At 36.8% G+C, this 27,352-nt stretch overlaps 1 protein-coding gene across 3 annotated transcripts in view; it reads right to left on the bottom strand.

Annotated features, from left to right (window-relative positions):
- gripap1 (GRIP1 associated protein 1) overlaps positions 1-27,352 on the bottom strand; it is a 224,024-nt gene that overhangs the window by 77,186 nt on the left and 119,486 nt on the right. For all 3 annotated transcript variants that reach the window (XM_028813383.2, XM_028813384.2, XM_051933793.1), the window contains one exon: positions 5,920-6,050. In XM_028813383.2, the coding sequence (XP_028669216.1) occupies positions 5,920-6,050 (131 nt within the window). The remainder of the gene's footprint in view (positions 1-5,919; positions 6,051-27,352) is intronic.

Here is a 27,352-nt window from a genome sequence, read left to right as displayed (position 1 = left end):
CTTACCTCAGCCACACTTGCCAGCTCATACTGTGGGACCCCGAGGCGTTCCCAGACCATCTGGGAGATATAATCTGGTAAAATATAATCTGATTTAAGATGGTCGTGCCTGAAAAACCTCTATAGGAAGGTGCCGGGGAGGCATCCATATCAGATGCATGAAACTACTTAAGTCAGCTTGTCTCGATGCAGAAAGTCAGCGGCTCTGCTCTGAGCCTCTTCCGGATGTCTGTGCTTCTATCTGTAAGGGAGAATCAAGCCATCCTGCTGATAAAGCTCATTTCAATCACTTGTACCCACAACCTCTGTGCTTACTGTCCCTATCTGTCTGTCTATCTATCTATCTATCTCACCATCCCATTTTACCTCACTCGTGTACAAGTCCCCAAAGTACTTAAACTCCTCCACTTGAGGCAGTAACTCACCTCCCACTTAAGAGAATTCAGTCTCTCTCTTTCCTACTATGAACCACTGCCTCAGATTTGGAGGTGCTGATCCTTACCCTTGTCACTTCACACTTGGTCTCAAACTGTCCCAATGCATGCTGGAGTTTCAGATAACCCAACTCGTGGGGAAAAATGCAACGTACAAATGAACAGTACAATGCACAATTCCATGTTAGATTAGACCAGGCTTCTCATAAATTAAGTGTATTATTGGTACCTAGTTTCAATTTATCATCAGAAAAATCATCAGAAAAACTCCTTGAAAGACTACACTTCTAACACTAACTCTAGTTCCAAAAAGGCTTAGTTTTTGAAAGAGCAGATGAAGTTACAAGATACTATCTATACTACTGCTATTAAACTGTAAGGTTTTGAAAGTAGATACAAAGGGGTGCACAGAAAAGTCAAACAAGGTTCTTTTTGGAGAAGTCTCTAACTTTCATGTTGTAAAAGAAATGCGTTCATGAAAGGACTATATTATAACCATTTCTTATATTTTTAGACTTTACTGTTCACTCTACACAAGAAAACTAAATGTATGAAAAAGCAGGACAAAAGACAGTGTTTACACTAACACTGTAACGTGATAAAAATATATTCTACATAGAACATCAACTGTGCTCTATGCATAATTCCACTAGTTTAAAAAGAGTGTTCAAAAATCGTAATTCTACAGTCCTATACCTAAAGATTATATTTGATCAGTTTGCAGTTGAGTGTATTTTCCACAGTTATCACCAATAAACAGCCATTTGCAAAGAAGTCTACTATTGCAAGTTGTATTTTATACTGAGTAACTTTGACAGCTTATGTTTTTATTTTAGCAAGTATAAATTACTGTAACAACTTTCACCCTGCATGACAGCAATACATTCAGTGAAAAAGCAAGCCTGTTCCATTTCATATTCATTTGACATGAACCTAGTCAGGTTAGAAATAGGTGAATATTTTAAAACAGCTATTATTTGTTTAAGGCTTTGAAAAATACTATCATTTTCATTCTTACATTGTACATAAATATGATGTACATCGAGCATGAAAATATAACAAAACCTTTTTTAATCCATGTTTATTTAATCCACAAGAATGATTCATGTTCTTACTCTGAATGAGCCCAAGACAGGCTCCAAATTTTCCAAATGTTGCTATTTATTTTTGTTACTAGGTACATGTATACTAGCTGCAAAAGGACTCTTATTTCTATCCAATTCAATTTTAGATAATGTACTTCTTATAATGTGACATACTAAATTATGCATTTTTCTTTTGTATTTATATATGAAACACATTTTCTATTTGAAAACAAGTGATCAGTTGATCTGGGTCCTGATCACATTCCCCTCAAAAGTATGCATGAATTAGGAACTTAGGCTAAGTGAATTCTTAGAACAGCAGAATCTAGAATGGTTGAAGAAAAAGAAAACAAATCTCCAATCAGTTATCACTATCTGCATCTGCCATTACCAACTTCTATGCACAAGCACCACAATATTTGTAATAGTTTTTTGAAAACTCGGTATAAAAAAAAAAAAAAAAAGAGAGATGTCACCCTGTCACAGACACGTGCTTCTTATCCGGCATGCACTAATACAGTGAACATGTTTCAGAATTGAACATCTGCTTCTGACCACCAAAATAAAGTATAACTACTTGTGTATGCTCTTAAGTTTAGTTTCACATCACAAAACCTTTTGGTTGGGTCCCATGGTATTATGAGGTTTCTGCAAGAATGCAGACCTTTAGTCTCTATCATATAAATTAGGCAAAAGGCATCTCCAGTGATTGGAAAAGTCAAAACTGTAAAAATGGGAACTGTGACTTGGCCTTTTTTATGATTGCACCTTTAATTTTACTTATATTAAAAGTATCCTACAGCTTAGGGATGTAAGCTTATTTGAAGGATTTTTTTGTTCTGAGATACAGTTGATGTGGAATGTTTAAATTGTTTAAAATTTCAGTGTGAGGGGATGCTTCTCTGTAGACATGAATAAATAGATGCTACAGAAATAAACCTAATTGACAGAAGCTTGAAGTAATATAAAAAAATGATTAAAATATGCATATATCAACAGTAACGTAACCACAAATATAAAAAGTTATCATTTATTCTCTCAAAAGGATGTTCTCAAAAAACATGAAACAAAACAGGATGGACAAAACAAGTTACCTGAGGCCATTCTGAACCCTCCTAAACAGACATGAATGCCTGCCGGTGCTACAGTATACTCGATCTCTTTCAAAACCCCGGTCTTGCCCCAATTCAACTCCCCAATCTAAGCTCAATGCCCCACTTGGTATGAAGCACTTCTAACAATTCCATTTGGGTAACTTTTGGCTAAGCTCTGAAATTCCTCATGGAAGCAGCCTCAGGCTGCTTGTTTGTTCCTCGAGGCAGGCTTTGTGCTTACTTACTTCACTGTACATGTCTACTGGGGAAAAAGTGACAGGAGGCAAGTTGGCTTTGGTCAACTAGACTTTGACAAAACATATTTTCCGCTAACTCAATTTATATTTCCTTAGATTCCAGCTTTGTAAACGTAAAAAAGTAAGTAAGGAATCACAGATACCATTTATAACTGATACGGAGTACTTAATACACATTGCAGGCTGATACCAAGTGCTGAACAAGGAGTCTTATTAGAAATACAAAGAATGATGTGACATTTTCAGTAACAACTATATGATAACAGTACAATATTATCTAATAAGGGATAGTGAACATATTGCCTTTTCAAGAAAAAAAATGTTCCATCATCATCAATATTTATTAAAATTAACAATAATTCATATAAATATTTTAGGTGTAGACAACAATGAATACAAACTCTTTTAAAAAAATGAAATTTCAATCAAAAAATCTGCAGCCTGACTGTATTTTTGGCAAATGAAATAAATATCCTGATTTACTAAGCTTTTATATATATATAAAAAAAAAAAAAGGGCAGGTTCTTTTTAAAAAGACAATAACATTTTAGGTCAAACACAGATCAGTCCGTTTCTTATCTATAAATCTTTGAGCCACACTAAAAAGCCATTCACTGTCCTAACTGAAACATGATTCTGGCAGAAACGTTTGTGCTAAGACAGACAGGGTGGTCTAGGGTGACTTGGTTGGCCTGCTGCAACCGCAACATTCACCATAAAAAACAGTTTTGGAAGATGATAGATGAAATGTACACAAAAAAAGAGGATCTGACTATACTGCTTTATCAGGAGTGAAGAATAATATCTGATCTCAGGATATAGGATTAAATTAGGCATGTCTAAATGTCAAGTTAAAGTTCAAGTTTACTGTTAGTTATATATAGTAAAATAAAATTCTAACTGCAGTACATGTATGATATATAGATATATATGTATATATAGATGGATATAGATATATAGAGATTTTTATTTATTTATTTTACTTTTTTGTGATAACAGGTATAAAAAGCTTTAAAGACAGTGACACTTCAAAACGCAGCCCTTCCACAAAAAAGACAACGCCTTAATCAAAAAGACAACGTTCAGCCATTTTATCCTACTTTATCAGCCTGAAAAACTGTCATAATTTGTTAAGTTTACCAACAAAAAAAGTTGTTTTTGTTGTGAGGAGGTCTATTGCGCATGCATCATTAGTGTTGGAAATGTAGACATTATTGCTTCACTAAGGTCATTTTGCTAAGTAGGCTCTTGTATATAAATTCAGAAACCAACAGTACTTATGTGCTTTGCTTTACAAATGAAATACTGAAAATTAAATCTCATTTACTAAACTAGTAGGTAACTGAATGTCTGGGGGCTTGCTGCATGAGGAGACTGCACTTAACATTATATTTTCATCTTCTGCTCCTGCTGGTCTCCTCCATGGTTCCGTGGGGTAGGGTCTGCTACTTCTCTGTAAGGACTAGAAAGGCTCAATATAACTTATTATGGATGTCCCAAGTTTCCAACTGGGGCACTGCTGACTTGTTTTACATATATAATGCTGAACATTATTACAGTTTTTTTCCTGCTTTGTCTTGATTTACCTTTAATATTTGATCATAAACACTTATTTTGAGCTCCTTTGTAAGTTGCTTTAGATGAATACAACCATCTGATAAACAAATAAATGTAAATTTAAATGTATAGAAAAAAACTTTCTATACATGCAGTAAGTTTGAATCAAACTGCAACAAATTTGGGCAATAATTTTTTGCTAGGCCACTCCAACCTACATTTTTGTTGAACTGTACTATATTCAAACTGCAAATATGGTAAGAAATAAATGGGTGAAAGTAGAAAATAACATTTTGAGGCTGATAATTGCAGATTAAAAGAGATCAGAAGCAGAAGAGGACAGCCAGTCAAAACATCTAATATTTTATTAAGTGCACACTATTTTATAAATTTCAGTATAGACCTAGAGCAGTTAAACTATAAATGTAAATGAAAGTATAAAAGGTCTATCTGTATTGCAATATAATACTTTAGTAAGCAACAACACCATGACAATAAACATACGGAATTAATTTTCAACCTATCATTTACATCATATGTCAGAAAATGGCTTCTTAATAAAACAATTTTGCTCTGCAAATTAACACTAGAATTCCAGAAGCCTACGAGATGGAGGTGTATAGGGTAAATAATACAATATGGAAAATGTTTCTGCTCTAGGTATGTGTTCAGCATTTCTTGCCTCGTATTTATTTCTTTTCATCCTACACTTACCCAGATCTTTGCAGACACGGAACACACATGAAATGCATGTGTTCCAAATAATGACACACTATATTTTTTACACTATACACCTCCAGGTATCTCACACGCAGATAAGGAGCCTTGGCTTGAGCTGGGAGATCTTTTTGCCCAAGTTGAGCTCCGTCAAGGGGATGGGTGGTGGAATGAGACAGCAAATGGCTTGCTGCTTGTGCTGATTGACACATTTACAAAACAAAAGACACTGATGGAGAGGTGCGAAGGAATTTAAGGTGCGCCGGGTTTGTGTGTTTTTTTCGTAGGCTTCAGGGATTCTAGTGTTAATGCATTCTAGTTAATTTTCTATTGCATTTCAGAAAATGCAAAAATACATTAACCTCAGGTAGTTTACCTCAAGTATCTTTTTACTATATTACTTATTTTTTAAAACTTATCTTCAATTGTGTAAAAATTTTCAAAGATTTTTTTGCTGTATGATCATTGTTGATTCGTTACCTAGTATGCAATAACAGAATAAATTTACTTGGTTTTACTAATAAAATGATACACAGAACTCTGTTAAACAAACTTCCTAAGATTATTTTCTTAAACATGAAGGCATCTAAAACCATTTAAACATCACTCAATGTGAAAACAATTAAAACCTTTTAAATTTTATTCCTCTACAAACACAAAATGTGACATTTAAATGTTTTTAATGATATTCAACAAATATACAACTTTGACAAGAACATCTATATACTGTAGAACTTCTTTTTCTTTCGCATCCTCAATAAACAGCAACAACATACCTTACTTCCACTTTGCTGCGTTGGTCCCTCTTTCATCATTTCTCGGTAACTGAATGAGGACACACTGCTGCTGTCTCCTGTTTGTGTGCGACTAGGTGAGCTGATCTCTGACAGGACTAGTTCTTCAAGACCTTGAATCAAAAAAGGGATGGTACTAAAAAGGGTTGCATATTACAACAAACTCTTGCAAATCAGTAGTTCAAATCAAACAGAATAACTATGGATACCAAACCTGGATTATGTACATGACACAGGTGTATAAATTCTGTACAAGAATTACAAGACAGAAACATTTTTTTTTAAGTTAACTGTTTATAAGTGGTTTGGCTAAGGCAGTTTGATATCATAAAGATTAATTCTCAAGAATACCTTTTTTAAAATCTTTAACTACTTAACATGGGAGGATAATAGGTAATGTATATCATTCATAGCATTGGTTCCAATGAGTGGACAGACCATCTATCAAAGGCAATGTAGTACCTTACTACTGCTTTAATGCTAGTTTCCACAATAATTTTTAATGTGAAAAGTTTCCATTAAAATTTACAATAGTGCCTACCTTACAGGATATTAATATGAATTAAAGATGTAAAAGGCATGTAGTGCGGTCTTAAGTATAATAAGCACATTCTGTGGAACAGCAAAGAACTCAACAAAACCAAAGCAGACTGGAGCTGAAGCGAGTGAAGAGAGTTACTAAATCAGATCTTGAAGGAACACTGTTTCTGCTAGTTGTAAGAAACAGAAAATGATTGTTTGGAAGTATTTTAAGAACTTTTTAAAATTTAGGTCTCATCTTGACTGATAACATTTTTCTTCACCTTTTTAAATGACTAAATTCACCACCAGCTGAAGCAGATGAAAACTGAAGGTGGCCAAATTGATAGGAAGCAAATATATGATATCTATTTTCATCTGGACGTACTATAAAATCAAATACGTTGGAGCTAGTGCTGGGCGGTATGACCAAAATTCTATATCATGGTATTTTTCAAGATTGTACCGGTTTCACAGTATTCAACGGTATTTTTTTCCCCATGCATGAGTTAATCACATTTTCCACTGCAATTACTGCAGTAGACTGGATAAGAATAACCTATTCCACTGTCATGAGAATTGTACATTGTACAAAAAAACATTTTAATGTGCACACAAGTATTAATACAGGTTTGCATGGCTCCATAAAGTGATAGTTTTCAAAGGAGGGGGGGGGCACTAATAAAGAGAAGGAATCACACTGCATGACAGTTGCTGTCAAAATATAGAACCATTTTATTGAACAAATTTTGCAAACCGCTTAAACTAAAACTTTGACAACAAATTGTCAACCATCCAAAGAGGCATTTAGTTGTATTGCACTGAACATGTCTCAGAAAAGGAATAAATGGCAAATATTTTTTGTAAACCAACTACACTTTGTTAATGTTAACAATCTCTGTCCACTGACATGTTAAAGTGACTTTTTAAACAACTTTACCATCATTAAACTGCATAATATATAAACTAATAAATAATAACAATAAAATAAATAATAGTGCAACTTCCAGTAATAATACTATTACATCAAAACTTCAAGCCCACGTACATTACACAGCATTCACCAAACTAAAATAAAACAAGTGCAACTTGGAGATGACATCTTTACCAACTGAACCGTCATTAACACTAGAATTACCAGAGCCTACGAAAAAACTCGTAGATCCGTCCCACCTTAAATCGCATCTTAAATCCGTTTGCACCTCTCCGCCTGAGTCTTTTGTCATCTAAATGTGCTGATAAACACAAGCTACTAGCAGCCAGCTATTCCATCCCCCCACCGACTTAGAACGAACTTCTCCTAGCTCATGCCTTGCCTTGATTTGATTATCTGGGATTGAAGTGGAGCTTTAGAGTCGAAATAATATAGCGTTATTTGGAATACACGCATTTCATGTGTGTTCCATTTCTATAGTAGTCTGTGCAAACACATTTTTAAAACAAAAAAGTTTTTCATATTCTAATAGTAAATGACAAAATGTAGGCATAAATTATATAACGTATGAAGCCTGAAGTCCATATATCAAAGAAACACTTTCACAAAAGGTACAAATAAGAGAACACGTGCGCTTTTATTCAAAAATATAACTGCACACAAAAAAAAAAGCCGCGTTAGCATGCCACATTGACACTCTTACTACAACTGCCGCGGTGGCGTAATGGTATCAGTTCCTGACTGGGAATCAGAGGGTGGCGAGTTCGATCCCGCACGGCTCCACTTCGAGAAGTGAACTACTCTTATTCTTACAATTATAGAATAACAACATAAATTTGATTTCAGTCTGTAACAGCCGGTGTAACTTATGATACTGGTAAAGGTTAGCTTTTTTTTTTTTTTTTTAATTCACTTTTCATTCTCGCAGTCGCATTCAGAATCAATCCATACAACCCCATCTGACACAGCTGTTTTCACATAAAGACGCGCTATAGCTCTGCAGTGTACCACGATGCATACTACCGCCCCCCCCCCCAAAAGGGTTCTGACACACAAACGCTGGCGAAGCTGCCCTCTTCGTATCTCACCGTCACTTGATTTTCTTTTTATTCAGTGTTACTGAGTGTTCCTGCCAGTCCCCACATGTTGCTGTATGCTGTTTCTTTTGTACTCCAGGACATGCAGAGGAGAGAATGATTTCACATTATTTATGCTGTTTTCACATAAAGACGCACTATAGCTCTGCAGTATACTCGTGACTGCATTCTCGTACCAATGCACTTTTTCCACCGCCTTTTCCTGTAAAAAGCAATGTACACACTTCTCTCTATGCTGTGGTTTCTATTACACACCTGAAAGAGACAATATATGTGAAAACTTCATCGCACTAATGCAATATTATTTGAAAACGAACAGCGTCAGATCAGGTGTGAATTTATGCTGGAAGTGGAAATTCTCTGATGTGGAATGTGGGCGTGGGTGTGAGTGGTGGACATAACTGGGAATTACTGTGAATGTGCATGGTGTTTTGAGATACTGAATAGAGCTGCAAATTACAGGGAACTCTCAGATGTGGCGGGATAAAAAGCTGACACATAAACTTGAATGAATCACTTCTGTATGGTTATGGGCGTGGGTGTGAGTGTGAGTGGTGGACATAACTGGGAATTACTTTGATGTTGCGTGGTGTTTTGAGATAATGAATGGAGCTGCAAATTGCAAGGAATTCTCAGATGTGGAATTCTCTGATGTGGCGAGATAAAACCTGACACACAAACATAGGTGAATCAGTTGTGCTTGATTATTATTTTGAGCAAACAGACACCGCAATGGCCATAGCTCTGTCACTAAAGAGGAGGTTGTCCCCTTCGGAGGCTTTGGCTCTGCTGCAAGAAATGGACGATTGCGACTCAGACGGTGGCGAGGAACTTATTTTCGATATCGAGAAAGACGACGAGACAGACACAGAGGAGAGCCCAGATGAGGATTCTATATCAGACAAAGAGAACAGAAGCCCTCCCCGCAAGAAACGTCCAGTCCAACATAAGAACAGCACAGCTGCACCAGGCATAAAGGCAAAAGATGGCACCATTTGGATACAGCAAGAAGTTGGGCGTTGTCCTGCCAGTCGATCTGTCACACACATGTCCTTCAGCGAAGCAGCCGGACCTACGGAGCTCGCCAAGGTATCGTGCTAAGTCCTGATTTCAATAATGTTTTTTGATGGTCTGTATATGAAAAACATTTTTATGTTACTTATATAAAAGATGCATCGAATGTTGTTTATGTATTTACCTTTATTTATTTACTTATCTTCCTACAGCGTAAAGTAACCAGTCGACTGCAGAGCTTCTTGTGTTTGATCGACATAGGTATGTTGTTGACAATCAGAGATTGCACAGTCCACGAAGGTCACAGAGCAGACCCCAGCTGGAGCCTCTCCCTCTCTGAACTGATGGCATTTATCTCCATTCTTTTGACAAGAGCAGCGATGACTACAGTTGGTGCTGTGGCTGATGCCTGGTCAGAACTATTTGTTGTACCGGCAATCAAAGATACGATGCCCCGGCACCGATATCAGACTATCATGCGGCATTTGCGCTTTGACAACAAAGACACCCGTGCAGAACGTGTGAAAAACAACAGATTTGCTAGGATTTCGGACATCTGGCAACGTTTTGTTGAGAACTGTGTTCTGAGTTACAACCCAGGGCAGCATATTACAGTTGATGAGCAACTGTTTCCAACCAAGGTCCGTTGTCCTTTCTTACAATACATATATATACAAATATTAGTGTAACGAAGTATTCTGGTGCTATTCTGGTGATAAAATGATTTCTTCAAAATGTCACATATATTTGTCTTTCTTTTTTCCCCCAGTGTGGCGTTGACATCATGGACCAGAAGGCGCGTGCTTATTCAGTGCGAACAGGAACACGCAGGTGGCCGGTTGCTGTGTTCTACAACATCCTTGACCTAGCAGCGATGAACGCACACGTACTGTATAAGGCATGCACGGGCTCCACTGAGAAAAGAAGAGTGTTCATGGCTCACCTTGCAGAGGAACTTCGTCGTCGCTTCTTACAGGAAAAGGCGATGGAAAAAGAAAAGATGATACAGCATCAACAAACTTCCGTTCTAAGACCTCAGCTTCCCCCAGGGAAGAAAGTACAGTGTCAGGTGCTCATTCACTGTAATAGGAACCATAGCACAGAGAGGTGTGTACACTGCAACAAGTACACATGTCGTAAATGTAGGAATGGCGGACCTTGGGTGTGTGGGAACTGTTAATATTTGAATGTGATGATTTTATATAGCACGGATCGGAAATCAGCAGTTCTTAGCATTGCACCACGCAAGCTGTCGTATCAACCACCAACTGTAACTTGCTTTCTTTATTCTTCGGTTATAGTCTTGAATAAAAGTGCACTTTTATTTATGTGAAAACAGCTGTGTCAGATGGGGTTGTATGGATTGATTCTGAATGCGACTGCGAGAATGAAAAGTGAATTAAAAAAAAAAAAAAAAAAAAAGCTAACCTTTACCAGTATCATAAGTTACACCGGCTGTTACAGACTGAAATCAAATTTATGTTGTTATTCTAAAATTGTAAGAATAAGAGTAGTTCAGTTCTCGAAGTGGAGCCGTGCGGGATCGAACTCGCCACCCTCTGATTCCCAGTCAGGACTGATACCATTACACCACCGCGGCGGTTGTAGTAAGAGTGTCAATGTGGCATGCTAACGCGGCTTTTTTTTTTTTGTGCAGTTATATTTTTGAATAAAAGCGCACGTGTTCTCTTATTTGTACCTTTTGTGAAAGTGTTTCTTTGATATATGGACTTCAGGCTTCATACGTTATATAGTTTATGCCTACATTTTGTCATTTACTATTAGAATATGAAAAACGTTTCTGTTTTAAAAATGTGTTTGCACAGACTACTATAGAAACGGAACACACATGGTGTGTTCACCCCACTGAGTAAGCGTGTGGAGTGGGGCGAGCGAAATGTAAGACCTCCAAATGGATCTGAGGAGTGACTGAGTGAGCACGAAGGAAGATGGGAGGTGTGCCGACCTCAGACGGTCTGGCTGCGCAGTGTTGCGGCAGCCAAAACAGGGGTTGGCAGAAAGCAGTTCGTGCTGCAAAGGCTCCGTCAGCAACGCCAGTGAAGGGTGAGCTGTGGAGACAGAAGGTGGTGTTTTGCGATTGGGCGAGGAGAGAGACTGCATTTTAATGGATATATTTATTATGGATTTTATCCCCACATTTCACTGGCTTTATGGATTTGCTATTTATTTGGGTACTGCATTTTTCTGAACACTGTCCAACGGACACTTTTGGTTTTACTTTGACTGTTTTTAACAAAAGCACTTGAGCACTTTCCAACATCCCCTGGCTTCAATGAGATTTCTCAGCTCATCTCGGTCATAACTATCGACGGTATTGGCTCAACAGACTCCCATGTGGGAAGAGGGAGTCTGTAGGGGACCGGCACCGTCACAGTATTACACAGTAACCAGATACATTACACAGTATTGAAAAAAAAAATAAAATAAAACAAGTACAACTTGGCTTGCAGTATTATCCAGTAGTATAGAAACAGTATTCATACATTTGAACATAATTCTCCACATCCGACCTTTTAAAACCAAAGTATCTACAGATAACAGACACGGCACCATTTTTCATCAAAAGTTCTTCTGTGTTATCATGTTCAACTTTATCGTCTGCTACAGCTTCAGTTTCAGAATGTTCCCTGTCCATTTTCACCGCTCAATACCTCCACTAACACATGTACTCTGTTGGATGCGTATTTTGCGGTGCACCAGTGAAAAAGGTCCCCCTTAAACAGTTTCCCGCTGCGCCACGTTCCGAATGTTGTTTAGGCTATTTAAACCGGTGTTCCGGTATAAGGAAAATCCATATCATAACAAAAATAAAAAACGGTTTTTGGTATGAACCGGTATACCGCCCAGCACTAGTTGGAGCTAAAAAAAAGATTACACAGACAATATTTTCTCCTATTTATCTTTAAATGTTTACCATATTCATTCAGCTACAGGAGAGAAGGAATTCTGAAAACACAAGTTATTTCTTCTGCTTGTGATATTGTGAAGTTTAAGTATATCTCTACAGAGTTTCTTTCCTACAGTCATCATAGCATAGCATTTTTCTGTGCTGAACTCATTTAAGCTCACTTAACACCATCAATAGACCACTACTTCCAGATGCTATCTTCTCACAGATGCCAACTGATGGATAAAATGTTGATAAAACTACATAATCATTGAAATAAAACAAATCACTACTGGTGTATATCCTTTGAATAGAAGTCCTCCATATAGAAAATTTAAGTTTCATTTACACCGTAGAAATACATGTGCAGAATCTATGCAAGGCACTTAAACTCTACTTGAAAATATTTTCAAAGAAAAAAAAAATAGATAAATGACACTAACAAGCAGTGCTTAAATGGATAGCCCATTATAATTCTAAAAGTTCTATTAAGGGAAGTGTAGGGCAAGTAAAGCAGGAATGCTTAAAAATGCTGCAGCTAGAATTTTAGTTCGCGCAGAACCTTGGAAATATACATCTCATGCCTCATTTAAGCCCATGCACAGGTAGCCTGTTAAAAATTCTTCTGCTTACATATAGCGTTCCTCAACATAGTGTCCCTTATATTTTTCTAAAATGTTATATTATTACACACCATGTCATACCTGAGAGTCTTCTAATGTAGAATTATTTATGGCTTACCATATTAAACTCAAGTTGCTAGGTGACTAAGTATTTACTTCTGCAGCTAATATGTTATGTTAACTCATTAGCTCTGCATATTCAACAGGCTTCAAAACTTGATTCTTTTAAAAATAATTTAAAGCATTTATTTTTTACCAGATTTTTATGTACTTTTTGTACTCATATTTATGCACATCTAAGCAGAGAAGAGTGTACTGTGTGTAATCATGTAACAGAAACATATTAATAAAGTGTCAGTTTTGTTTCATCTAGCTATTTGTTACAGATATGTTGAAATAGTGTTATCGGGTGATGAAGCACCCAGTGTTTATACCACGAACAATCAGTGGATCAGGCCAGGAATGTAAAAAGGGGATGGATGGTATTTACTTCAAAGCACACAAAGGACTAAATGCATTTATAAAACACAAGGAAATTATTACAAGCTTCATGCTTGTTTTCAGATTTATGGCAGTTGATGTCAACAAACTCTTTTTTGTGCATTTCAACAACATCAGTGTGGAGTTTCCACATTTTACCATGGCCTAAATGGATTTTCTTTGGGGTACAGTGGTTTTCCTCTTAAATGCCAATGAGCTGCAAATTAACTGGCAATTCTAAATTGTCCTAGCATGAGCGTGTACTGCAATAAACTGGTGCTCTGTTCAGGGTTGGTCCACAGATTGAGTTTGATGCTTCTGAGACAGGCACTGGTATTTGCCAGCACAATCCTGAAATTAATTGTGGAAGATGGATGGAGAAAAGATTAAGATCTTGAATTAGTAGTTATATAAAATACCTCTCTTGTGCTTTTCCTAGATGATAATAACTGCTAATGCCAATTTATAAAATAAGACCTTTGTTTTAGTAAAACTGTAAAAAGTTTGTTTTTTTTTTTTTGCTTATTCTCTTTTTAATAATTATCCGAGCTGCTGTAACTGATGTTTAATCCCTAAAGTGTAAAGCTGCGATTATCTGATAAAATAAATATAAAAAAAAGTTTAATGGAATTAAAAAATACCGAAGCCTATCATTTTGAATATACAAGAATGTAAATCAGGTTGGCTTATTTCCAAGAGTTTTTCATTGCATTTTAATGCGTTACACAGAAGGCCCGAGATAATGTAAGGAAACAAAACATTTTAATTGATGGTAGAGTTCACAACAGCAATAAAAATGAAAACATATTGGAAAACTGCTTCAAATAAAAAAAAATATATACAGTATGTTACAAAAGTTAAGCAAATGTAGAAGAGATCAAAGAGACAACTGAAGACCACCTTTTAAAATTAATACTAGGTATGCTCTGGTAATTTAACTGACCTGTAATTTAAACATACTTTAATGATGATGTATTGGAAAACACTTTTTTTCTGGCCTCTGTTTTTCAGATTTTTTTTAAAGTTAATTGACATCTGATGAAACAGCAAGTGTAGGTATATTCGCTACAGTCTATGTTTCAGTTTTCCTGTCCCTGTTTTCCTGTTTACTGTCCCTCAGAAACCTGACTTCAATTCCCCATTGAGGCGAAAGCGTTCTCTTTTTTTTTTCTTTTTAACCTCAAACGGACATAAAATTTATAAATTGGTATGCACTGTCAGTTAATGAGATCGTTATATTTTCATGTGGGATGCTCCTTTCAAAATATTTTTTTAGCAATTGAGACTGCAATTAAAATGAACACGTGTCCTTATAAGTGTTATTTTTAAGATCCATAACACACAGACAGAGCAGTGTGTAATAGAGAGACAAACAGGTAGAAAAGTCACTAGTTATATAAATAAACAGGGAAGGCACATGTACTGAAAGAAAAAAAAAAGATCAATATGTGCGTTGATCCTGCTGCACTGAATAAGCTTACGCGCTCTAACATTAATCTGACTCTAAGTAACAGCGCAAGTACAGATGCAAACCAAGTGCATGTGTGTACTGTATAATATTAACAAAAAGAGCAGCTTACTACTGAAAATGGCAAATATAGGAGTTGAGTGGGGATCAAACCTGGGACTCTTGATCACATTTGGTTTGTGTCTGTACTTGCGCTGTTACTTAGAGTCAGATGGGGGTTTGGGATGAGATGTTACAGCGCGTGAGCTTATTCAGTCCTATTGATCTTCTTTTTCTTTCAGTTATAGCGCCAGTATAAATCCACACCCGATCTGACGCTGTTCGTTTTCAAATAATATTGCATTAGTGCAATGATGTTTTCACATATATTGTCTCTTTCTTTCAGGTGTGTAATAGAAACCACAGCATAGAGAGAAGCGTGTACATTGTAACAGGTACACACGTTGTAAAAGACAATCCTTGCGTGTGTGTGAACAATTAACATTTGAATCTGAAGATTGCATATAGCTCTGAAGTTACTGCTCTGTACTATTCTATCCTCTGCATATCCTGGATTACAAAAGAAACAGCATACAGCAACATGTGGGGACTGGCAAGATCGGGGAAAAAAAAAACATGCAGTCACTGATTACAAACTGCAAAATGTTATGCGAATGAATATGAATAATATGAATAATGTTGCATATGTGCCACAAAGTTTTCCGAAATGTACTATACAGGTCATAAAACGAATAATTCCAAATATCATATATACCTACGTCTGTTTTGTTTTTTTTTGACATCATACACCATAAGGTGCACACTATTACAGCATGAGCAGGAACACTCAATAAAACTGAATAAAAAAAATCAAGTGACGGTGAGATACGAAGAAGGCAGATTCGCCAGCATTTCTGTGTCAGCTTTAATCCTTCCAGATGACAGAATGTCAAGTTCCATTGTCTCAAAACACCACCCACATCTCCAGTTATTCCATTTCAAATGAAAAATAACAGCGTCAGATCCCTGGGTGGGGCGGTAGTATGTATCGTGATCGTGATTTAGAGAGAATAAAAGTTTAAAAAAAAAAGTTAACTTTTACAAGTCCTATAAACGCACACCGTGTAACAGCGCAAGTACAGACGCAAACCAAATGTATGTGTGTACTGTATAATATTAACAAAAAGAGCAGCTCACTACTGAAAACGGCAAATATGGCCGACTGGGGATTGAACCGGGGACTCTTGATTACAAGTCAGCAAATCTTACCGCGATGCCACTGAAGCTGTTGTCTCTTCCTTTAAGTGTTTATTTGATCTTTGGACTTTAGGCTTCATACATTCTATAGTTTGTGCCTACATTTTGTCATTTACTACTAAAATATGAAAAACGTTTCGGTTTTAAAAATGTGTTTACACAGATTACTGTAGAAACGGAACACACATGAAATGCGTGTGTTCCAAATAGCGATCTATTATTTCCACTCTAAAAATCCAGCAGTTCAGTCACTCCCAGATAATCAAACAAGGCAGGAGCTGGGAAAACTTAGTGAACGTTCTGCGACAGTGGGGGATGGAATAGCCAGCTGCTTGCTGCTCGTCTTAATCAGCACATTTAGAAGACAAAAGATGCTGGCGGAGAGGTGAGAACGGTTTTAAGGTGGGCCAGATCTACAAGTTTTTTCGTAGACTCTGGTAATTCTAGTGTTTGCTTTTTTGTTTTATATGGGGGGAAAAAGCAAGTGAAGCTAGAATTCTGCTTAAATGGTAATATGAAGAGTCTACAACTGGAGACAATTGGGTCCTGGGACAAATGTGAAACTGAAGCCATCAAAATTATTGAATACATTAATTTCATAACAGAAAATATTGCTGTATAATTGAATTAAATCTTGAGAGCATGACACGATGAACTCCATTTTCTGAGACTCTACCATCATTGAAAAGGAGTACAAAATTACTAATAAAACAAAAAGAATCCCTTTCACCTAGAGTGGCACTGGTACTGCATCAACTTTAAAATTACAGATTTATCTTGATTGCTATTCTTGAGCCTTGGCTATGCATTTTAAGGCAACAAGATGTTACTTAAATCAATTATATATCCATCTTCTAATACAAGTTATGAGCCTTACTTAAAGGATGCACCAGAGAGGGTTAAAACAGAGGATGAGACAATAAACAAAGGAATAAACAAAAAATGACAGAGGAAATTTTACATTTGATGCTATGATGCTGGTAATGCACATCTATAATATGTCTAGTACTGCACACTGAGAAAAAATGACTACGCTGCAAGGAGTGATTACCACTGTTGGAAAACATTAACTGGCCTAGCAATGAGACAAGTTCTTACACAGCACTTGCATTTCCAACCATGATTTACCATGTAGTTCAGGAGATCATGGACTAGAAGAAGCGATTGAAACTGGAAGGACCAAATGGTTAATTAGAGCAAACATGATTATTGGCCTTGTGTAGCTGGAAAGAAATTTCCTGGCTATCTACCACTTACAATGATGCCTCACGGATATAAGAGATTACTAAAAAGTCTGATGTACCACTATACAGGAAAATGGGGTATTGACATCCAATATATGTGCCATTAGGCATAGCTTCAAAACATGGGGATTAAAAGCTTCAATGGACAGTTTAAAAGCAAGCTTTAAATTTTCTTTCTCATTTTATTTTTACATCCAGCATGAATTGGCTGTTTCAGAGAAGAGAAAAAAGTATAAAAATAAACGAAACAATTATTTCCAAATTGTTATATTTTGTCATAAAACTCAGAAACACATACAGCATGTCAACATAACTTGAAACTGCCATTTGAAGTGAATGTCTTCAATTAGTTTTAAAGTTTTTACTTTCTTTGGACTATAGTGGTGCAAATATAAAATGCTTGGGAAAACTTCTTTTCATGTTGTGAAATACACAATTACTGAACACAGCGACACTCAACAACAACAACAACAAAAAAAAAAAACTTTGTGGGGTAAAGAAAAGCACACAACAACTGTGAAATAACCACCTTAACTTCTACAATGCTGAAACTATCCAATGTGAACACAGAGAGAGATACAGATTCAGCCAGAATTCTCCAACAATCTAGCAGCTGAGAAATATGGCAGACATCAAGTCTGAACATAAAATAGTGAGTCCAAGACTCACATAACATGTATGAACTATCACAAAGATCTATGTAGGGCACATACACAGTCTGCACACCTTGTATGATGTATTGATTTATTTCTCTTTCCGTTACAGCCTTAGCATATTGTGGGTTCTAAAGAATAGTCATCTGTGGATTGCAGTCTTGCTGACTAGGAAAAGTAATGCACTTCAAATATGCATATTATTAATTTGTCTCTTAGACAAACACTTAGAATGGCCAGTTGTCTATTTGGAGTTAGGTGTTCACTTTCTTGGATCACACTGACCCCAAATATAAAAAGCACGACTATCCTAAATAACAAATAGTGCCTTGAAATTTTTACATTTTATTGTCACAGATTCTAAATTACAATATATTAAAGCAAGGTTTTTTTCCAACTAATGTTGCACATCAAGCCAAATCAAAAGAAATCACAAGCAAATCTTTTCAATAGTCTGCAAAAAAAGTTGAAAATTGTAATTGTGACATTTTTAAAAGTTCACACACTCTTTGTAAATATAAGGCAGACTTTGTTCAGGTGCAGTGTTATTAGCTTACCAAGTCATTCAATGTGTTGACGACCTTCACTTGGGTAGGAAACAGGTGGATTACCTTTACTCAATTCATTTATAAGGATGCATACCCACTCTCTTGCCGAGATTCAATAGAATGGTAGAGACATTCCACAAAGCAAACCAAAATGAGGAAAAAAAAAAACTTAAAAAACATCAGGGATATAATCTATGAGAAGTGCATGCATTTTTATGCAAAAGTGTGAATATCCCAGCCAAATGGCATTTTTTGTCGACATCAAGAAAAAAAAAGTGAAGATTTTTAATGTTAATTTATAGCTATGACTTATTTGATGAACTAAATAAAACAGAAAAAAAAATAAATGTTGCATTTGCAAAGGTTTAGGCATCAGTTCAGTTTTAAGATCTCAGAAGAGACTGTAGGCCATTAATCTGATCTGGCTTAGCTCATTAGATGTTAGTCTGGTCAAGAACTATCATTAGGAACTGTCAGGTGATGGCAATTCCACAGCCTAATAAATTCATTTGAATCTTCAAAAACTGTGCAACACTTTATCAACTGACCATGGATCTGAAAATTAAACTACTTGATGCCTTCAAAGCAAGAGAAAGCTGTAAGAAGATATCAAGGAGTTTCCAGCCATCATTTCCTAGAGTCCGAAATGTCAATGGAGGCCAAGATAAGATCTGGAAGACCAAGAAAACTGACAGATAGAACAGCTTGTATACTGTACAGGAAAGGCAAAAAGAACAAGGAAAAATTTCATAAACAAGAATTCACAGAATATTGCCAAAAGAAATGTTACTAGGTACTGACTTAACAGGGTACCCAAAGTTTTGTTTTTTTTTACATTTTTGTAAGTTCATCAAATTAGTTTAACTGTTCGTTAACATTTTCATAAAATGCCATTATTTAAGTTTGTTTTCTGTCAGTGTTGCATTTACCTTTTTTTCTGCTTCAGCTGTCAACAAAATACGTAATTTGGATAGGATGTCCAAAATTTTGCATGTACCTTTACCCAGAAAAGGGTACAAAAGCAACTCAAAAGGCACTGAATACACCTCATAGCTCATTGGAATCTATAATATTGAAGTGTAAGAAAACTGAAACTACAGCTACTCTACTTAGGTCAGGCTGCTCCTATAAACTTTGTTGCCAGACCAGAGTCATTTTTGTCGGAGAGGCTACTGTTGTACAAATTGTCACTCTGTAAGAGTTGCAGAAGTTAATGAATGCAATTGGTTGAGGATGTTTACGCTGAACAATCTCCACAGCACTGCACAAAAAGAGCCTTTATGGGAGAGTGGCAAGGAAGAAAATCTGGATGAAAAAAACATGTCTTTGCCCATGAAGAATTTGCCATAAAATCATTTGGAAGGCAATGCAAAGACGTGGCAGACAATCTTGAGGTCAGATGTGATTAAAGTGGAACTTTGTGGGTTTGATTGCTAAGCAGTATGTGTGGCATATATCTAATACTGCACCTTAGCTAGGTAACACCATTCCACTGTAAAATGTGGTGGTAGCAATATCATGTTGTGGGATGCTTTTCACCAGCATGGACTGTCAGTTTAATAAAGACTGATGGAGAAATGACATAGAGAAAAACCTTCTTCCTCTTCCAGAAAGAGTAAACAGGGAGGAAGTTTGTCTTAGAACAGGGCAATTACCCAAGCACGGTGCCACAGCAACAATGAAGTGGCTTAAAATGAAGAAAATCATCCATCAGTGGTACTGTCACAGTCCTTGCCATGACTGTTTATTTTCAATTGTTATTCATTATTTTTTACAGGAATTATCTGTAATATTTTTTGATTTCTTTGTAGCCATTCCTGATTTTATCTTTTTGAATTGGGGTGGTTGTTGTGGTGTGAAAAATCTGCAAATTTTGTCTATATTTTCATTATATTTTGCTCATAACAAAACACGATGAGCTTAAATGCAGGACACTTGCATGGGTAGCTTAACATCAAAGAATTCCATTTTCCTGAATTGTACCAGTATCAATCACAGTAACATCTGTTTGAACTGAGCAAGAATTCAGGAGATGCCTCAAGCTGTATTGATGATTTTATCACCTGTGACGAGATGGGCACCAGGACTAAATTGATTTACAGATTGGGAAAGGAAGACACGCTGATGGTTCAAGCTGTATCCGATTACTTTACAACCTGTGAACAGAAGAAGATGGCGTAGGACTAGAAATGGCCAAACCAGTTTACAGCTTGAGACAGCAGATTCTTAAAACATCAAAAACTTTGTTTGGAAATGGACTGCTCAAACAATTGATAAGGTACGAAAACAATATGAAACCGATTGTGGATTTGCGTACAGACACTGAAATATATATATATATGTATATATATATATATATATATATATATATATATATATATATATATATATATATATGTATATATATATATATGTATATGTATATATATATATATATATATATATATATATATATATATATATATATATATATATATATATATATATATATACATGTTTCAGTGGCTGTACGCAAATCCACAATCGGTTTCATATTGTTTTCGTACCTTATCAATTGTATAATGTGTTTTTTGAACAGGTTTGATTCATCGAAGTGATAACTCCTGCTGCGTTCAGTCACTTCACGTGAGCCGCTCTCTTCTGTGATGTTGCGATGTCCACGGGTTTATTTAATGTTAGCTAAGACCCGGCAGTTAAAAGTTTCTCGCTACAGCAATTTTAACTCTGTCACAAAGTGATCCAAACTGTCGTTTATACCTCGTGTCTTCTCATTAAACTTGTATCTCGCGAATATGGCATTGCAAACGGCAGCGGGTCAGTTCACGTGCTTACATGGGAGGCGTGATGACACAACATATTTTGATATATATCAAAATACCCGCGCTTCGCAGTGGCGAAGTAATGCTTTAAAATTTTTATTAAGAAGAAAAGTAAACCTTTTTAAACTGAGGGAAAATGAATCAATAATTATTTGTTATGGATCTCTTTGTATAGCACGTTGTCAGTTCTCCCCTCTGGTTGTAATATGACCAAGCTGTGTGCTGAGCTTACTGTTGAGCATGCAACGTACAGTTGGCCATGTGAAAAGCAGTCCTGCCTCAAATCAATGCCAACCTTTTGTAGGGTCTGTCCCTGAGACTTATTAATTGTCATTGCAAAGCAGAGCCTTAGTGGAAATTGGAGGCGTTTGAATTGAAATGGGAGATCAGAGGGTATAACGGGGATGCGAGGAATAAAAACTCTCTCCCCTGAGCCACCGCCAGTAAAAAATAGTTGCCTGAATGAGGTTCTTTTGCAGACACATGACCTGAAGTCTCGTGCCGTCACAAAGTTTCAGTGGCTGTACGGAAATCCACAATCGGTTTCATATTATTTTCGTACCTTACCAATTGTGTAATGTGTTTTTTGAACAGGTTTGATTCATCGAAGTGATCACTCCTGCTGCGTTCAGTCACTTCACGTGAGCCGATCTCTTGTGTGATGTTGCGATATCCAAGGGTTTATTTAATGTTAGCTAAGACCCGGCAGTTAAAAGTTTCTCGCTACAGCAATTTTAACTCTGTCACAAAGTGATCCAAACTGTCGTTTATACCTCATGTCTTCTCATTAAACTTGTATCTCGCGAATATGGCATTGCAAACAGCAGCGGGTCAGTTCACGTGCTTACATGGGAGGCGTGATGACGCGATATATTTTGATATATATCAAAATACCCGCGCTTTGCAGCGGCGAAGTACTGCTTTAAAATTTTTATTAAGAAGAAAAGTAAACCTTTTTAAACTGAGGGAAAATGAATCAATAATTATTTCTTAAGGATCTCTTTGTATACCATGTTGTCAGTTCGTCCTTCCGGTTCTAATATGACCAAGCTGTGTGCTGAGCTTACTCTTGAGCATGAAATCTAACGTGGTTTGTGCCCTTCAGAATGAAAACAGTTTGCATTCACCTTTTTAATAAAAGGCGAGCTTTTAAGCCTGAGAAATCACCCCGTAAATGCACACGTTTAATTGCACATGTTAATATGTATGCTTACACAGTATTAAAAGACACTCAAAAATTAACATCATTTACCTTCGTTCCCGCGTTTGACTCATGCTGTAAATCTCTTCCTTGTTTTTAGTTCACGTGATTATGTAGGAGGCGTGATGACGCGATACATGACTCCGCCTCCTCCATTAGATAGATAGATAGATAGATAGATAGATAGATAGATAGATAGATAGATAGATAGATAGATAGATAGATAGATAGATAGATAGATAGATAGATACTTTATTAATCCCAATGGGAAATTCACATTCTTCAGCAGCAGCATACTGATACAATAAATAATATTAAATTAAAGAATGATAATAATACAGGTGAAAAAAACAGACAATAACTATGTATAATGTTAAATATTAACGTTTACCCCCCCTGGTGGAATTAAAGAGTCGCATAGTTTGGGGGAGGAACGATCTCCTCAATCTGTCTGTGGAGCAGGACAGTGACAGCAGTCTGAGTATATGGACAAAAAACAGGTTCCAGTTATGACCATTACGTGTAGAATTTTGAAATTAAACCTGCCTAACTTTTGTAAGTAAGCTGTAAGGAATGAGCCTACCAAATTTCAGCCTTCTACCTACACGGGAAGTTGGAGAATTAGTGATGAGTCAGTCAGTGAGGGCTTTGCCTTTTATTAGTATAGATATGCAGGAAAGCAGCAGGCCCTGATTGCTACCCTGCAGAATTTTATAAGAAATTCTCCGCTCAGCTAGCTCCCCTCCTACCAGCAACATTTACAGAAGCTAGAGACAATCAAATTCTACCTCAAACTTTTCGCCAAGCATTAATCACTGTCTTTCCTAAACAAAATAAGGACTTATTACAATGTGCATCATACAGACCAATTTCACTTCTGAATAATGATGTTAAGATTCTCTCAAAAATTATAGCTAGAAGGATGGAGAAAGTGCTGCCTTCGGTAATATCACAAGATCAAACTGGATTTATCAAGGGTTGACACTTATCCTCCAATCTTCGACGCCTGTTTAATGTAATATACTCACCAACAAAGTCAAACACCCCAGAAATAATAATATCATTGGATGCAGAAAAAGCATTTGACATGATTGAATGGAAATACCTTTTCACTACATTAGAGAAATTTGGGTTTGGCCCGAACATTTGTGCATGGATGAAACTACTGTATACCAATCCAGAAGCTTCAGTTTATATTAACAACATTTGTTCAGACTACTTTAAATTAGAACGTGGTGCCAAACAAGGATGCCCCTTGTCACCACTGCTATTTGCAATCGCCATTGAACCACTGGCAGTTCACTGTCGAAATGCTGATCAGATAAATGGGATTATCAGAGAAGGACTGGAACAGAAAATTTCTCTATATGCAGATGATATGGTACTGTATATATCAGACCCACAAAATTCTGTGCCTGCAGTCTTAACAGTACTTACAGAATTTCAAAAGATCTCTGGTCTCAGAATTAATTTGAATAAAAGTGTACTCTTTCCAGTGAATTCTCAAGCACACAATATTAGATTTTGACACTTTCCCTTTAATCATTGCAGATAAGTTTAAATACCTAGGGGTAAATATCACAAGTAAACACAAAGCTCTTTATCAACAAAATTTCGCCGTCTGTATGGAAAAAATTAAGCAAGACTTGCATAGATGGTCAACCCTTCATCTCACTCTAGCTGGAACAATTAACGTTGTTAAGATGAATATTCTTCCTAAGCTTCTTTTTTTATTTCAAAACATTCCAATATACATCAAAAAATCATTTTTTAAGCAATTAGATTCAACAATAACCTTATTTATTTGGAACTCAAAACATCCACGTATCAAAAGAGCGACCCTACAAAGACCTAAGGCAGAAGGTGGCATGGCTCTACCTAACTTTCAGTTTTATTACTGGGCAGCAAACATACAAGCTATAAAAACCTGGACACAAATAGATGAACATACACAGGCCTGGTCCGCAATAGAAGTAAAATCCTGCAGTACTTATTTATACTCCATGCTTTGTGCTCCAATAAATGCAAGGTATCGGGAATATACTAATAACCCAATTGTGCTTCACTCACTCAGAATATGGAACCAATGTAGAACGCATTTTAAGATGGAGAAGCTTTTATCTGTGGCACCTCTGCAAGAGAACCACCTCTTTCAACCCTCGCAAACATATGCAGTTTTTAATATCTGGAAAAGATTTGGGATTAAATTGCTCAGAGATCTTTATATAGACAACATCTTTGCATCCTACGAGCAATTACATTCCAAACTTAACTTTTCAGCTGCACATTTCTTTCACTATCTTCGAGTTAGGAACTTTGTTGGACAGAGCCTGCCCGATTTTCCTCATCTTGCAGCCTCGTCCACGCTGGAAAAGGTGTTGCTGAATTTCAAGGACTTAGACACCATCTCTGCAATATATAAAATTATTTTACGGTCCCTCCCTTTCAGGGATCCGGGAGGACAGTGGGGGAGGGATCTCTTAATCAATATGACAGAAGGGGAGTGTAAAACAGTGGTGCCGAGACTTCGCTCGGGTTCCATGTGCGCAAAGCATACAATTATTCAACTCAAAATTATATATCGAGCACATCTGTCTCACCTAATACTGTCCAAAATGTTTCCAGGGCAAGATCTAACCTGCGAACGCTGCAATCAAGTCCCAGTCTCACGGGGTCACATGTTTTGGGCCTGCACCAAATTAACATCATTTTGGACCAAAATTTGTAAGTGCCTTTCAGACAGCCTTGGTGTCACAATCCCTCCTAACCCATTAACAGCTGTGTTTGGTGTTCTTCCAGATGGGTTTAAATTGGAGAAGGACAAACAAACTGTGATTGCATTCACTACACTTTTGGCACACAGACTTATTTTGCTAAACTGGAAGAATCCTAACGCTCCTCTTTTAAGTCAGTGGGTAACCAATGTTTTATATTATTTGAAATTGGAAAAAATCATATATACAGTTAGAGGTTCTGTACAGAATTTTTTTAAAACCTGGCAGGATATAATCAATAAAATTTTAGAATAAGCTCTTAAAGCACAGAGGAAGCAATTATCTCCATCTCTTTTTCCTCTCCATTCATCTCTACTGGCCTATTAAACTCATCAATTTAGGTATGTCTACAAGCCTCAAGTTTTACTCTGTTGGCCATGATCTCTCTCTCAGGGGTGGGGGTCGACTTGTTTTTTTTTCAATCCTATTATTTGTAAAAATTGATTGATTTGTATGAATGATTACAATAAAATTATAAAAAAATAAAGAAATAAAAATAAATATGCCTCATCTGAGAATGACAAAGCGATGTCAGAAGAAGGCACCAGCCACATGCGACCGCTTTTATATGATCGTCACTCAAAGCATTCCATGAATATCTATTGCTAAATCAGTGCCACCCTGGGACATTTATCTTTAACTTTTCATAAGTTTTTCTAAAGACTATATATAGCAAGACTTTGCTATCCACATTTTCGGTTGCTAGCGTCTTCGTCAGAGGTAATGGACAAAATTAATTAAGTGTCTTAGTTGTGAAGAAGTTTGTGAATATCTCACAAAAAGAAAACAAAATCTAATTTTATCATGTCTTGTGGGATAACATTCATGATCTTAACTACATCAAACACCACTGATGAGACTTGCAAACTGCTGTCGTCCACTACTCCCCAACCAACCTAGCACACCTTACACAATACTGCAAAGAAGAATGGGCAAATCTTGTTCCATCAGATCATGGAAAAAAAAAAGACTTATCCAAAAAAACGACTTGCTGTAGATATCAGAGAAACATGGTTCAACAAGATACAGAGTTTGGGAGGGAGATAAATACTTCCAAAATTGAATTTTATAACTGAAATGTCAAATTTTATTTTTTAAGTTTTTTTTTTCCTTTTTTAGGCAGCACTGTGAGAAACAGTGTCCGATTTAAAAATAACAATTCCCAGTCACATGGATCAAAAGCCCAGGTTGTAACATCTGTAATGGGAGGCCACGGCCATTACCTGGGCGGGACGCCAACTGCATGGAAGGACTGCAGGAGAGAGCATTGGCAGTGCAATACCTTCCCCAGGACGCTAGAAGGCAGCTCTCCTGGGCGGCTGTGGCACCACAGATTCCTGCAGGGTATGCTGGGACTTGGAGCTTGGCACAGCCCTGTTGGGTTCCAAGAGACTGCCAGAGGGAGCTGCAGAGCCCTACATTGGACTCTCACCACACATGGAAGTGATTCCAGGTCTGATTAATGAGATACCTGGAACACTCCCAGGACCAACTTAAAAGGAGCCGCCTCACTCCATTTGAAGAGCCAGAGTCGGGAGGAAGAGGATGAAGCTTGCTGGAGGAGGAGTGGACTTGGAAAGAGAGAAAGAAGAAGGAAAGACTTTTGTGCTGGACTTTGCATTTGGTGCTGGTGTTTTGAACATTGTGCTGTATTTTGGGGGAGTAAAGAAGAAATGCTGCCCCAACTGTAAATAAAACGTGTGCTGTGCAATACTTGTGCCCCTGTCTGTCTGTGTCGGTTGAGGGCGGCTATACATGCCCCAGTAGTTCACACATCATTTTTGCAGTTGGGAGGAGATTGGGGAAGAATACTACAAGCCCTCTTGGTAACATTTTGGTCTAAAAAGGAAGATAAAAGCTTCAATAATTTTTTCTCTACTGGATTTTAATTAGAGTA

This window comes from Erpetoichthys calabaricus, chromosome 11 (assembly GCF_900747795.2).
Source record: "Erpetoichthys calabaricus chromosome 11, fErpCal1.3, whole genome shotgun sequence".
NCBI classification, from domain to species: Eukaryota; Metazoa; Chordata; class Cladistia; order Polypteriformes; family Polypteridae; genus Erpetoichthys; species Erpetoichthys calabaricus.
The sequence above is the reverse complement of the archived record's forward strand: the minus strand, read 5'-3'. Positions and strand labels throughout refer to the sequence as shown.